Raw genomic sequence first — 16,096 nt, 5'->3', positions numbered from 1 at the left:
AGAGAAAGCAGTTATTGCCTTTAGAGGTGGATTAAAGTCAAGGATTAATTATGACTATACTCTAAAAGTACCAATTAAGTATAGAAATTAATTAATTAGACCCATGTCTTAACGGCCAAGAAAGTTTAATTCTGAGTTATCATCACTTAATTTTTTTAAGGGATTTAACCTCATCATAAGAATATAGGTTTTGGTCAAGGTTTCATCTTAAAGCCATTATTAGTGGAAACTTTGGTCAAACCCTAATTTTATGGAGTTATGAAGGGTCTCTCTTGGAAAATATAGGTCTGGTGGGACTCCCCTCCGGGCATGCATTTCTCACTTATAGAATATTTATATAATACTCTTCCGATCCTTAATATAAGATCTATTTAACTAACTTGATTAGATTAAAAAAAGTTAAATAAGTTAATTATTTAGAAGAAATATAACATGTTTTTCCTAAAACATCATAATCATCTTCCTTAATATCCGCTCTCCTCCCTCTTTATTTGATTATGGTTGAGAGAGTATTCATAAGAGTAATTAATTAAAAAAAATTGATAATATGTCTTATTTTAGAATCAAAATAAACTCAATAATTAGGTCTTATATTAAGAACTAGAAGAATATTCTGTACCTGTACCATCAAATTAAATGTGAATATTATTGTTACAACTTACTGAGAGCTACCTCTCCCAACATAATTTTATGGGAAAAAAAATAATCGCGTAGTCTCACATAAGCAATATAATTTATAAAATATCTCTTGAATTGTCAACATACATGTTGTCATTTCCTGCACCAAATTTTGTCATTGCCGTGATACTAATTTGTTGTGAGACCTTTTATGAATAATTACTAATGTGAAACTGCATAGTAATTTTTCCCTAATTTTATTACTTTTAATTAAATTTTAATATTCTTAGTGTTAAGTACAGCAGAATACCGTAAAATAATAGTAATCTTGTAAATAACCATGGTTGAAGAGGAGTTGCAACCCAATAACAATGAGTTGCATTCAGGTTCTTAAACAAATTTTAGACATCTTTGGGCAATAAATATTTCAAATGAAAATTTGCATCCATTTTTCTATTAAAGAATAATTTGTTTCTTATTTACTACGTAGAAGACAAAATAAAGGTTTGCTTTAAAATAATATTATTTGGTACGATAATTTGACAATATGTCATATTTAAGATGGGGAAATAAAGAATAATTTGCTAATTATATATTTATTATGTAGAAGACAAAATAAAGTTTTGATTTTCAACTTTTTAATGAAGAGGGATTGAAGTTTGACTGGGATGTATAAAGTGATTACGACCCATTAGTCTTCAATTAGACAGAGTGGTCTCCCGGGTCGGATCCTTCCCGACAAATGCTTCTGTTACGCGAAGTATCCCTTTCACCGCTTTTTCCATTTTGCTTTTTTACTTTATTCGCTCTTTAGTTAGTCAATTTTTATATGTAATACTCCTCCTCCTCCTATTATAAGACCCATTGATTTATTTGAGGAAATTAAAGAAGTAAGTTAAGTTGGTTATTTATAATAAATAAGTGTTTGTCATTCCTAAAATATCATTGCTATTAAGTATATTGGCTAAAACTCTCATTATTAGAAGGATTATCTTGAAAAAAAATGCATAATATAAGAGACAAAATGGATTGGGTCTTATAATTAGGACCAAATAAAAAGTTCAATTGAGTCTTATAATAAGGACCGGAGGAGTAAATATTACTGTATTATAATCTTAGTTACTCCAATTAACTAAGTCAACAGGAAGAACGTAACAAGAACAAATGTCAACAATGACATAACTTAATTAATACTTCATGTCATCATTTAACCACACACACACATACTGTATGCATTATATTGCTTTACTTAATTAATTGCATAATACGTTACTTGATGCACAATTATGTTAATTAATTTAATTGCATTAATTCATTGATTCCATTAAGGACTATTTTTTTTTTGGCACATTTGCGTACACACGTCAATAATCTTGATAATTGATGATATAAAAAAGTTTGCTGACTCTACTTTGTCGTTTTTCTCAGTTTTTATAAAGCATGTTGTGTTTCTTTTGTGGCAGAAAAAGAGCTCTCAATAACGTAGCGAGAATAAATTTTTCAGAGTTGACTGTAAATTAACTCTTTTTTCTCCTGAGATTTTCTTTATGTTTCAGACATAAACAAGCGAACTAGTTTGTTTTAATGCAACCTTAATTACTTAGAATATACTCATCCGCTCCTTAATATAAAACATATTTAATAAATGTGATTAGATTAAAAAAGTTAAGTAATTAGTTAATTATAAGGAAATATAACATATTTTTTCTAAAATACCATAATCATCTTTCTTAATATCCTCATTTCCTCACTTACTTGATTATGATTTAGAGAGTATTTATAAGTGTAATCACTACCTAAAAAAAAATTATGTTTTGCAGCAGTTATTTTGTAGCTGTTCCAAATAACCGCTACTAAATTATATATTTGTAACGGTTATGCAAAAACTGCTACTAATATGCAACGGTTTGACTATAAGGACAGCAGTAGTAGCCGTTTTTTGTGTATTAGTAGCGGTTTTCTCAAAACTGCAACAAAATCACAGCACGCAAGCTTCATGCCATGTGGCAAGAACAATTGTAGTGAAATTTTGCAGCGATTAAAAAAAAAACTACTAAAAAAAGAGATGATGTACATTTGCAGCAGATCTAACTAAACCGCTGCAAACGTAATGCATTTGCAGCGGTTTTCTTAGAACCGCTACAAATTTCAAAAGCATTTGCAGTGGTTTTGTTAGAACTACTACAAACACAATGAATTTGCAATAGTTTTAAGAAAATTGCTGCAAATACAGTGTTGAGTTGATTGAAATATTTTTAAATAAAATACTACTTTCGATTCTAATTATAAGAGTTAGTTGACTAATTTGAGAAAATTAATGAAAGAAGTTAAGTTAGTTATTTGTAATTAACAAATGTTGTCTTTCCTAAAATATCCTTGCTAATCAAATATATTGATTAGAACTATCATTGTTAGAAGGATTATCTTTAAAAAAATGTATAAATATGAGAGATAAAGTGGATTGGAGTCTTATATTTAGTGTCAAAATAAAAGTCAAACAAGCTCTTTATTAAAGACCGAAGATAGTATTACATTTGTAGTGATTTTGCAAAGAACTGCTGCAAATGCAGATAATTTGCAGCAGTTTTTTTGAACTGCTACCCAAACTAATGATAATGTCACGTACTTATTATAAATACCCTTTCCTCTTCTTTCCATTTGTTCCTTTCCTTTCTCATTCTTCTTCCCCATCTTTCCTCTCCTCATTCCTCCTTCTCTTTTGATCCATTGGTTTATTAGAAGTAAAAAATAAAAAGTTTATTATTTAATTTTGTTTCTTGTTTATATTTATTATCATACTTATATATTCTTGTAATTTTTTATCTCCCTTATGGATTCTTACCACAAGACAAATATTCATCTTTCTATCTTTTGAAAATTTATTACTCAATTATAGATATATATTTAAAAATTATTTCTCACATATCTACATAATTTTTTATGAAAAAATATTTAAATAAATAAATCATAATATAGAATTATATATATAAGTAACAAAATGGATAAATAAAAAATGATAATTTGAAAATAATTTTTTTTAAAAAAAATATGTGCGTTTGCAGTGATGTTGGGAACCACTGCAAACTCTGATTTAGAACAGCTACAAATGCCAAATTCTTAATTTTTTGGTGAAAAGTTTGATGGCATATTTTGCAGCGGTTCTTGAAAATTGCTACAGATCCAAAAAACAACCGCTTCAAATTAAAAAAAAAAACTGCTGCAAAATAAGTACTTCACTATCACCTCTAACTGAAGTTTGTAACCATTTCTGACAACTGTTGCAAAATTTTGAAGTAGGTTAACCACATTTACAGTGGGTTTTTTATAACCATTGCAAAGTACTTTTGCCACACCTATTTTAGCAACGGTTCTAAAAAGTAAAAACCACTACAAATGCATTAGTAGCGATTCAGACCGTTGCAAATGCACAAAAATAGCCGCTGCAAAACATTGTCTTTTTCTAGTGAATTTAGAAAAAATTAATAAATATGCGAAATATGTCTCATATTTAAGACCAAAATTTACTTAACAATTAGGCCTTTTATTAAAGACCGAAAGAGTATATCTTAAAATAATACAATGCATGGAATATACGTGTTTGGGATGGGATCGGAGGGGACTAAGATACCCCTTTAATTTTCAGCAAAATATGATGGGATGACATTTTCGTGTTTTCCTCTCATCTTGTCCTAATGTTGTCTTGATCCATGAACAAAGGAAAGTGATCGCAAACAACCACAAAAAAAAAAAAGCGAAAAACAAGCAATAGAGGGGCTAAGGCAAAACAGAGAAATGAAGAGTGACGGCAATTCAGCAAATTAGGACACAAAAAAAAACAAAACATAAAAGATAGAGAGAGCGACGATGAGCACAGCAAGAAAGGAGCTTAGCCATGGAAAATAAAGCAGGAGAATAATAAGGAAGTAATGACTAGGACAGGATCATGATGAGACAGTCAGAACAGTAACACTCCGAGCAGTCCTAATTTAGAACATTACTATCCAATATTTTGATGGAAAATGTAAAATTTAAAGTGAGTTTACCCTAAGTATCTTTTAAGTATTACCACTTGTGCAATTATGAAAGTGAAAATCATATGTCACATATTGTAGATGAGAAAATAAATGATTCATGTGTTAATTTATAAATATGTTAACTACACACACGCATACATATATCATCAAGCAATGCCAATTTATAAGTTAGTCAAACTAAAAATACTACTGTGCACACTTTTGCCACTGAGTGAAGACATTTTCTATGATAGTATACTGTCTCCAATTCTTAATATAAAAGTTAATTGACAAATTTAAATATATTAAAAAATTATTTTAGTTATTTGTAATAAATATGTGTTGTTTGTCCTAAAATACCTTATTAATTATATATATAAGTTAGAATTACTATTTGATAAAACCTTTAACATATGCATACTACAATGATTACTTTGGAAAATGGATAAATACAATAGATAAAATGGATTTAGGTTTTATATTTAGAATTAAATTAAATATTAAACTAACCCTTATATTAAGTACTGAAGGTAATATTTGTTTTAAAAAGAAGAAACTATATGATTGCATGGGAAAAATATGAGTGAAAGTATTGGGAGACAAAATGGTAAGTAAGGAAAGCGATTAAAGGGAGAACTAGAGTCAATGCACCGCACCAGGCAGCTGCGCTAATAAAGTAAAACTTACACATATCAGATAGGTTCCAATTAATCCCAACTTCATATGTCTCAATCCATATCGAAGTTCTTTAAGTTAATATTGATGTATTATACATTTAAGTTCGGTTTACATGGAATGAAAAATATGAGGAAAACAGAAGGATAGATCATACTATCAAGAAAAATTTAAAAATAATAAAAAATTCTCCTCCGGTCCTAAATACATACAAAATAGGTATTATATTTAAGACCTGAGGCAGTATTATTTTTTTAAAAAGTTTTCCTTCCTAGTATGTTATTTTCTCTCTATTTTTTCCATTCGAACTTGTGGCACATCTCTTTTATTTTCTCAGCCCTCAAGCTGCTGAAAGAGATTCAATGGGGAGACACCATCATGATTGGTAGGCCCGTCTTAGACTAAAGAATGTCTAATTAAGAAGAAAGTGAACATTCTGGGAATTCAGTGCTGTAGCTCTGTGTATGAACAATTGCTAATCCTTAACCACCCATTATATATTATATGCAATAAAAATGTACCTCATATATGCATCGCCAAATTATTAAGTGTGGAAAACACTATATATTAAGGTGCGTATTTTATAAAAGAATGACTAATATCTTGAAACAATGAAACTAATTAATGATTCTTGAAGCTGCATCTAAGGGATTTGGTTCTTCCTATAAAATATTTCACTTTTTTGGTCTTTAATTTATATCCAATTTTCTCATGATAAAACTATTACCATCTAGAGGACAACGAACCGGATCATTGCATATAAAACTCTAACTTAAGCTTTTATATATATTTATGTGTGTGTTTACTAATATAATATATATATAAGGGTTAAGGTGTAAATTGTCTTGAAAGTTTTCACTCAGAAACGCTAACTATCCAGAAATTTTTTTAGAACAAATTTGTCCTGAAAATTTAAAATCATAGTAATATAATCTTATACCATTAAAAATGTTAATTGCCAGTATCATTATTTTAATGGTCAACATTAGTTTTTTGATAATAGAGAGCAGTATTGTTACGATTTTAAACTTTTGGGACAAATTTGTTCAAAAAAAGTTTTTAGATACCCAGTACTCTTGAATAAAAATTTTCAAAATAAATTTGTACCTTAATCCCATAACATTCTCCATCCTATGAGAAATTCAAGATACATTTATGTCTGAGTTAATTAAAAGTTGTTTTCTAGTACTTCCTTATATTCTTATTATAAGCTTCAAATAACTAATTTACGAATAACGAACAAATAGTTAAAATTAGTTAAAAAATAAATATGTTAGAAATATATTTTATTTTCAAATATACCCTTATAATAATGAGAAAAAAGATGAAAGAAAATGTATGGTCAAATATGATGTAAGAGAGAAATCATTAAAGACAATATTGAGAAAAATATATTAAATATTAAAACAAACTTAAATTAAAGTTCATAAAATAGATAACATTTTTTTATAATTTGAAACTTACAAATTAGATAAGAGGGAGTAGTACTTTGTATCGATATTATAATATTAAGGAGTGCTTTAATTAGAACCTAAGGAGACAGATATATATATATATATATATATATATGAATAGGCCAAAAATAACTGAGATATTGGAACGATGATCATAAATGAGGAAGCACAATTGCCTAAATTAAATAATTAATGGACTTCCTCTAACAAAATAAGCTACCATTCAGTCTTTACCGCACCCTTAATGAAAAGAATTTAGTCTTCACAAGCTACGAATTCCGTTGCAGCACTCACAGACACATACGTTGATGGGGTATTTCCTATTGGAATCACAATAAAATAAGAAGAAAAGAAAATTAAAGAGGATAGATAGAATCCCCATACAAATTTTCTTTTCAGGGTTTTGGATGGATTTACAAAGAAAACATGCTTTTTAAAATCAGCCCGGAAGAGGATTAAAAAGACGCATGTGGCCATATCTTTTCTACGTAAAATATTATTTACTATGGAGTTATAGTCATTTTTTAATTTCTTATTTGTTTATCTATTACTACCTCCAGTCTTTAATACTATCTCTACTCCTTAATATAAGAGCTTATTTTATTTTTATTTTGATCCTAAATATAAGATATCAATCTACTTTGTCTTTTACATTTATCTTTTTTTTTTAAAAGATAGTCCTTATAATAATAGTAGTTTTAGTCAATGCACTTGATTAGTAATAATATTTTAGAAAAAAATAAAATCTATTTATTATAAATAACTAATATAACTAATTTTTTTAATATATTTAAATTAGTCAAATAGCTTTTACATTAAGGATCGGGGATAGTAGTATAGAATGAACTATTGAAGACATGATTAAACATTCTTTTTTTTTGTTACAAAAAAACTTAGGTGAATTGGGTTCCGGGGGCTCATAAGGATCAGAACATGCTTCCAGACTTAAAGAGCACTTACAGAGGTAATTACAGATCGCCCACTAACAAAATCTTCATATCAGCAGAGGGATTTGAACTCACAACCTTGTGGGTTATGAGCCGATTCTTTACTAATTAGATCAACTCTTGTTGGTGATTAAACATTCTAATTAAACTTCTCATATGCAAAAGTTTGGTCCTCGTCCATCCAGTTTCTTCCTCTTCTATTTCCTTACGATCAAAACAAAAAGTTGGCGATCACGTTTAGTACTGGTCCACCCATTTATGAACAAACTTGGCCAGCAATAAAAGTTGGATTGGCGATACACAATCTCGTAAAATTCACCTAATCATCAATACTTCTTAAATAAGATTTAATATTCGAGCCACATGAAGTGATGAAAAAACAGAAAAGAAATATTGTGATTTTTTTCTTCAATTATCAAAACCAAATGTTCGAATTTGACTCAGTTACTAATAATATCATATTTCCAATGGTCTAGATTAAAAAATTTAACAGTATAGCATGATACTAAAACCCAGTTTGGATTAGTCAACCAAACTAGAAATCAGTCCATTGGTCTCTTTGACCTGTCCAATCAAGACTCTTGGATGGGGTTAAATTTTCCTTTTTTTCATTGAACTGGAAGCAGTGGCAATGCTTGGTGTTATTTTAGAGAGTTAAAAGTTGTTTTAAAATTTTTCACTTAAGGGCGTCAGACGTTCAGGAGTTTTTTGATACAAATTTGCTTCCAAAAGTTTAAAATTATAAAAATGTTGCTTCATACTATTCAAAAAAATTAACATTTATTATTAAATTAGTAATGTTAACTGTTAATATTTTTAACGGTAGAGAATGAGATTGCTGAAAACTTTTATAATAAATTTGTATATTAACCTCATACTAAAGTGCCCAAAATTTCCTGAGGAGTGTTGAGTCGAAAGAAGGATTGTGGTGTGAGATAGAGATGGAGGAAGAAAGACAAAATAAAAGCTTGAAACCCCCTTGGCATAGACAAACCTTGATGCGCATGGAGCGTGCGTAAGCATGAGTGCGCGTGCCCGCAACACTTCTCCAACATCTTCAACTTGCTCTCACTTTCATTGGCCCCAAAGAACGAACATCAAAATTAGAATAGGAAGAAAAACAGAAATTGTGGTACATTATAAGAGTTTGAGGTTTTTCATAATGTTTTGAAATTCATGTATAACTACGTATTATCCAAATAACTAATTTGAAGAGATTAAAAAATTATATAAGTTACTTTAAAATATTATATTTATTTTTTTCTCTAAACTAATTCGCTAAACTTATAAGTGGATACATACTCTAATAATACACACAAATATTTTTAAAAAAACATGTAACATATATTATAATTAAATAATTTTTTAATTTTTTTAAATTAGTTAATTATGTCTTATTAAGAACAAAAGAGAGTAATACACATATGTGCACGCTTTACAAATTTTTTTTTTTTAAATGAGCATTCCCATTTATTGATTAATGTTTATTAATGATATATATAAGTTATAAAATCGTCTAAATCTTGGTGTCGAGCTCAGAACCTCCAAATTAAATCCTCATGTGTTTACCATGAAGACTAAATTTGATGGTAAAATCGGCTAAATCTTGATGCCATTGGAAAATGGAAACCTCCATCTCTTTACCGAGAGTGGAATGATATCACTCTTAAGAAAGGCACAAATAAATAGAGCTACCTTCGTACGAAGAATAAGAATTATAAAAATTGGCTAATAAATAATTGCCACCTACCTTTATATGAGCATTCACATGTAGGTTTAAGGATGATATTATTCTACATAAATAAATAAATAAAAAGTATGTTCATCAAAATGCCCTTTAAATCAACTGAGGGGGAAAACATAATTCCCCCCTTCCTGTACTATATATTTTCTTTGGTTTTGGTCAACTCATGCATTTTCAATTTTACATTTGAGACCAAAATATTGTGTGTGCAACAGAAATTACCAAAATTAAGCCGCTAAATTGTTGCCTCATACTTAATACTTTTCTGATTTTAAATATAAGACTTATTTTATAATATAAATTACACTATAAAATAGGTTTTATATTTAGGATCAGAAAAATATTTTATAACAAGTGTACAGTGAGTCACACTATTTAAAATTATGAAAGCTTCTTATAAATTTATATTGTATATAGAAGATTAAACATAGTTTTCAATTTTTTTTTGGAAAAATAACAAAAAATACTTGTATTTTAAAAATAATAAATATGTAATTTTGATATATTTTGATATGTCAAAATCATTATAAGAATAGTTATCATGACTTATTTGTCTTTTTAAAATTTAATAGGTATTTTGTTTTCATTTTTTCTTTTTTTCAACAACTTATGGTTTGAACTTAATTTTGAGAACATCATCTGTGATTCTTAATATGTTACCTTGTTGAGTACAAATTTTGTATGATTTTGCCAAAAGTTTCATAGGAGAGAGTAGAAGGAGGGAGGAACATATAGGCAGGTGAGAAAGGAAAGAACAGCGAAATGCCATGAGAAACAGTAAATTGCATTCTGTACCTCAAACCCAAAGTTAAAAAAAGAAAAGAATAACAGAAATCATCGTTAGTACCATCCTTTGCCCTATAAAATGAACAGCACAAAAGCTAAAGTTGCAGTCCTTGTATTGCAGACTGGAAACACACCCTCTCCCTTCTCTCTCTTCTCCCTCTCTCTTTCGCAATATATATTTATTTCTTCGCAATTTTAAAATTCAGCATGATTTCATCACTATTGAACTTCTCATTAATATAACCCCAAGAAGCTTTAGGAATTTTGGGAATGGTGAAGCTCTTAGTTTAGTGGTCGCTTCTTCTTCTCCTTCTTTCTGGGTAGGATATGGATTACACGCAGTTTGGTGAGTTTGATGTGAGGAGAGAAGGCAGAGATTTCTCAAGCATGGATTTTAGCTGGTGTTTGAGCTCTTCTTCAACTTCAATCACGTCTTCTCTTGTACATTTCCTTCTTTTTGCGTCTTTGCTTTGTTGCCCTGTCCTTTGTTCATCAGAAATGAACAGCAACAACAACCTCGGAGTGGTGAACCAGACGTTTCGCCCACACCAAGAGGTCCAGAAGTTGAGGGCCATAAGAACTCGTCTTCAACAGATCAACAAGCCCCCTGTTAAGATAATTCAGGTATTCATTCGCAGACTTATTGAGAAAGTTTAAGGTTTTGTCATTCTTCCTCTGTTTTTCTGAACAACGTCCTTAATATGTCATGTTCTGTTATTTTAGAGTCCTGACGGTGATATCATAGATTGTGTTGTGTCTCATCATCAACCGGCTTTCGATCATCCCATGTTAAGAGGACAGAAACCACTGGTAATTCCACGAATTTCATGGACAGATTTCTTAGAATCCGATTAAGAAATTAAAAGCTCAGTGAATGGTGATTGACACAGTGAAGTTCTAAATTTTTTTGGGTGGATTTTGCAGGATCCTCCAGAGAGACCAAAAGGGCATGAGAAAAGGGATATGTTAGGTGAGAATTTCCAGCTATGGAGGTTGTCTGGTGGATCATGTCCAGAAGGAACGATTCCGATCAGAAGAACAAGAGAAGAAGATGTGCTGAGAGCAAGCTCTGTTCAAAGATTCGGAAGGAAATTGCCAAAGCCTGTTAGAAGAGACACCAACACAAACGGACACGAGGTTTGTACTTTTCACAAATGAAACACAACAGAACAAAGCAATACAAACCCAGATTGTCTTTTTTCTTTTCTTTTCTTTTCTTTCTTCTTTCTTCTTTGTCTTTTCTATCAAACGAAGCAAAGTAACAAAGCAAACATACAAACAAGACCGAGACCATTATTAGAACCTGGTAAACATGGTGATAGATATCAGAGTAGTAGACTAATTTATCAGAACTCATAAAATCCATACAAAGCAAATTTTGCTCTTAAAAATCTCAAAAATACAAATTGGGCATCTGGGTTTTCCCACTCTTTTCTCAATGAAACATCATCTTCTTCCCATTTATGGCCATTCTCTTTTTGTTTAGTATAATCTCACTTCCCCCCAAACTCCAAGGCCTCAATCAAGACGAGATCAGCTCTTTTCTTCAGTGATTCTGCAGAAGCAAAATCTGACAAATCCAATCAAACTCATTTTCTTCTTCTTCTTCTTTCTTCAAATGCATCATCTTAATTAAGATTGTAATTAAGTTTGAATCTTGTGTGTTGATGTGATGCAGCATGCCGTAGGGTATGTGAGTGGAGACGAGTACTATGGAGCAAAAGCAAGCATAAACGTGTGGGCCCCATCTGTGGCGAATCAATATGAATTCAGTTTGTCTCAAATCTGGGTCATCTCTGGTTCTTTTGGGGACGATCTCAACCCCATTGAAGCTGGCTGGCAGGTTCACTCATTTACTGCATATTTAACTCTTTAGAAAAATGCTTAGCCTCCCCAACTAAATACTACTCCCTCCGTTCCTTATTATAAGAGACATTTGATGTTTATGGTATATTCCTATATACAAGAGACACTTAAAAGTTGTCTCTACTTTTTTGCATTGATTTCCTAGTTTACCCATATTTATTATCTCCAACCCACATTCTCTCTCCCTCCCACTTCTCTTTCTTTTAATATTTTAATTATTCTCTCTCCTATTCTCTTTCCTTATTAATGAAGGCATGTTTGGAAAACAAATTATACTTTTTACACATTAATTGTTTTTAATTAATTTTAATTTTTTTTTTTGATCAACGTATTTCGGTTATCTATCTCTTATAATAAGGAACGGAGGGAGTAGTATTTACTTTTCCCACAGCATGCTCCACCCTCTATTTTTATAAGCTTTAAATTTAAAAAAAGATGTGGTGTATTTTTTAAGTTTTAATTTGGCTGTGTCTTAACGTTTAATGTAACTTTTTTTTAATGTTGTTCTTAATTATCATATTTTCTCATATGTTCTTTTTCATCCATTTTCTCATTTATTATAAAAACATATTTGAAAACAAAAATATACTTCTAACCTATTTATTATTTTTAATAAATTTTAACTAATTATTTATTATTTATGAATTAGTTATTTAAAACTTATAATAAAAATAAGAGAAAGTGGTTGAAATATTTTTCACTGAAAATAGCTGTCAGGAATTTTCTTAAATGCAGAATATATGATAAAGCATTTACAAAGAAGTTATGCAGCTCAGCTACCTACCACTCATTCATGACATCACAGCATATTTAATGAAAGCTATTTATTTATTGTTGTGTTTTTTAGGTCAGCCCAGAGCTGTATGGAGATAACTACCCCAGATTCTTTACTTACTGGACGGTGAGTAAATTTAATATGTAGTAGAGAAATTTGGAGAATTAAGGAATATATTAAAGTTAAAATAGAGGTAGTAATTGGGTTTTTTATTTTTATTTAATTATTTTGCAGAGTGATGCATATCAAGCAACAGGGTGCTACAATTTATTATGCTCTGGCTTTGTTCAAACCAACAACAAAATTGCAATTGGGGCAGCAATCTCACCCACTTCTTCCTATAATGGTGGACAATTTGACATTAGCTTAGTCATTTGGAAGGTACTTTACCTGCATTATGAAATTCACCTATTTTATTACCCTTCATCTTGCCCCCTTTTTCCTTTTGTTCTCTCCTTTCCTCTTATTTTTCATCAAATAAAAGAATAATGAAATTTAAAGAACAAAACAGACATGAGATATATATATATATATGTCATAATTTTCTTTTAAGATATGAGTGTTCTTCATCAGTTCATAGAGACTAATCTCTCTTAAAGGTAAAAATAACAAAAGGCATACCTTTTTTAAATTAGGTTTACTTCGTACACAAAAATTAGGAATACAGCATTTAATTCCTTGTTTAAGAGATAACATCCTTGCCATTTGATCATCTCTTTTTTTTGGTCAAAATGCTATTTGATCATGTCAACCTAACTTGTGTGTATCTTTTTTATGAAAAATTATTATGCAATCTGACATAAATAATATAATTACTAAAAAGTCTTATAACAAATAAACGCCATGCGTCTATTATTATTTTTTATATTAGATTTTATTATTGCAGATTATTCACTTGTTACAAGACATTTTAGTAGTTAGATTATTTATGTGAGACTGCCCGATAAATTTTTATTTTAATCAAAGAAGAGTGTTGTTAAGTGTGTTTTTCTTCTATTGGCTGAAAAAGTTGAAGTTTGTCGAACATGCATGATCCGATAAAACATACTAAGAGGTTAAGTCTTTGCTGTTTTATATCAATAATAACAATTTCTTTTTAGGAAAGTGTCGGTTTGAATCCAAAACCTATGACAGACATTGTGGTCCCACTATAAGGACATATAGAAGGTCGACCCAGATGACTAACCCATCACCGTCCGATCTGCGTACTTTCCCCCCCCCCCCCTCAAGTAGAGCTCTAAAAAAAGTGGCTGGAGTTTATGGTCAAATGAAAAAGATGGTCAACATATTCAATAGTGGCCTCTCCACTGTTTCGAACATTGTGAATAAAGCCATCATTTCTCTCTTTGCTTGTGAAAAAAGTAAATACACATAAATAAATAAATTTATCTACAAAATCTATTCATTGGATAATTTACCAAAATAAAAAATAAAAAATAATAATAATAATAGTGCACAAATTTTCGAACCATGTGTGTGTAGTTCTAGTTCGCGTGCACTGGTGATTTCAAATTATGCTTTGCTTCTTTTTAAGATTCTCTTTTTCTCTTTTCCCACCAAAGTCCTTCTGAGCCTTCTCTTCTCCATCCCCTTTTCAATTTTTTTTTTTTTGCTCATCTCATTATTATTTTAACAAAATTCAATTATTAATTAAAAAAACACAAATTCCATTGCCTGTCCTTTTTCCTTTCCCGACTTTTTGACCCGTTTCGCTTCTCAAGCTGGCCAGCATGCTCGTATTCATAATTATGTCTATAACGCCTTTCAATTTTTTTTAAAAAAAATTATATTATTATTTATATACAGTGAGAGTATAGTTTTGAGTTTTGTTTTGGTTTGGGTGAAGGATCCGAAGCACGGGAACTGGTGGCTTGAATTCGGGTCGGGTATTCTGGTTGGGTACTGGCCATCGTTTTTATTCACGCATCTACAGGATCATGGGAGCATGGTACAGTTTGGAGGGGAGGTGGTGAATTCGGATCCTTCCGGGGCGCACACTTCGACCCAGATGGGAAGCGGGCATTTTGCGGGCGAGGGGTTCGGGAAAGCCTCCTATTTTCGGAACTTGCAGGTTGTGGACTGGGACAACAACTTGATTCCGTTGACGAATCTTCGGGTCTTGGCTGATCACCCGAATTGTTATGATATCCAAGGAGGGATTAATAATGTGTGGGGGAACTACTTTTACTATGGTGGACCTGGGAAAAATGATAGGTGTCCTTAACAAGGGCATTATCGACCTTCACCTTCACAAGGCAGAGGTGAAATTTTTTTCTGGGCATTTTTGGGTGTGTTATATGGGTTTTCTTCTCAGGGTTATAGTGACCCATGGGTCATTCATATTATATTTATATTTAATTTCTTCCTTTTTCCTTCTTTTTTTTTTTCATTTTGGCTAACAGGTCATCCATTGATTATACCAAAACTCTTGTGTAAAAATTTTGAAAGAGAAATAGTAAATATATTTCCTTCGTCATTGACCTGATTTTCTTTTTTCTGTTTCTTTTTTATATTTTGTCTCTTTTTTTTTAATTATGTTAGGAGAGTAGGAAAATTTGATTTGCTTCAGGGGAATGAATTGTGCTTTCGTATTTTCTAGGGTTTTTTTTTTTTTACATTTTCCTTTAATTTTTCCTCTAAACTATTTCAAAAATTAAAATTTTTTTAATTCTTTTAAAAAGCTTCTAAATAATTTCTGAAATACTCTTTTTTATGAATGTTTTAAGAGATTCCGGGTTTGAGACATGATATGGCGTGCTCCCTTCATTCAACAAAAGAAGTTCTAATACATAATACTTCCTCCATTTCTAAATCTAAGTGTTTAATTAGATTAAAGAAATAAATTAAGTTAGTTATTTATAATAAATAAATATTATCTTTTTTAAAATATCCTTACTAATCAAGTGTATTGGTTAAAACTACTATTATTAGAAGAACTATCTTTGAAATATATATAAATATGAGAAACAAAATAAATTTGGATTTTATATTTAGAATCAAAATAAAAATTAAATAAGGCCTCATATTAAAAACAAAAGATAGTATTTTTTTAGTTACAAGATAAAAAAGTCAACTGATTCTTTTTGCAATTCAATTTGTCAACAATTTGTAATAATTTTCTTAAAGTAACATCTCATTTAATTGGATTATTAACTTTTAATTATTTCGATTTTAAAAATGGCGTGTCAAGTCTGTTTGGCATGACATACAAGGCAAAG

At 30.2% G+C, this 16,096-nt stretch overlaps 1 protein-coding gene across 1 annotated transcript; it reads left to right on the top strand.

Annotated features, from left to right (window-relative positions):
- The first annotated feature begins 10,378 nt into the window (after window positions 1-10,378).
- Window positions 10,379-15,354, top strand: LOC114726849 (uncharacterized). The gene is made up of 7 exons (XM_028913564.1): window positions 10,379-10,861; window positions 10,961-11,047; window positions 11,162-11,374; window positions 11,916-12,080; window positions 12,951-13,004; window positions 13,113-13,259; window positions 14,725-15,354. Exons 1-7 carry the CDS (start codon window positions 10,565-10,567, stop codon window positions 15,100-15,102), a joined length of 1,341 nt encoding a protein of 446 aa, XP_028769397.1. The 5' UTR covers window positions 10,379-10,564; the 3' UTR covers window positions 15,103-15,354.
- Window positions 15,355-16,096: the final 742 nt, after the last annotated feature.

Source organism: Neltuma alba, unplaced genomic scaffold (genome assembly GCF_004799145.2).
Source record: "Neltuma alba isolate B1F8T4 unplaced genomic scaffold, ASM479914v2 tig00012407_pilon, whole genome shotgun sequence".
NCBI classification, from domain to species: Eukaryota; Viridiplantae; Streptophyta; class Magnoliopsida; order Fabales; family Fabaceae; genus Neltuma; species Neltuma alba.
The sequence above is the reverse complement of the archived record's forward strand: the minus strand, read 5'-3'. Positions and strand labels throughout refer to the sequence as shown.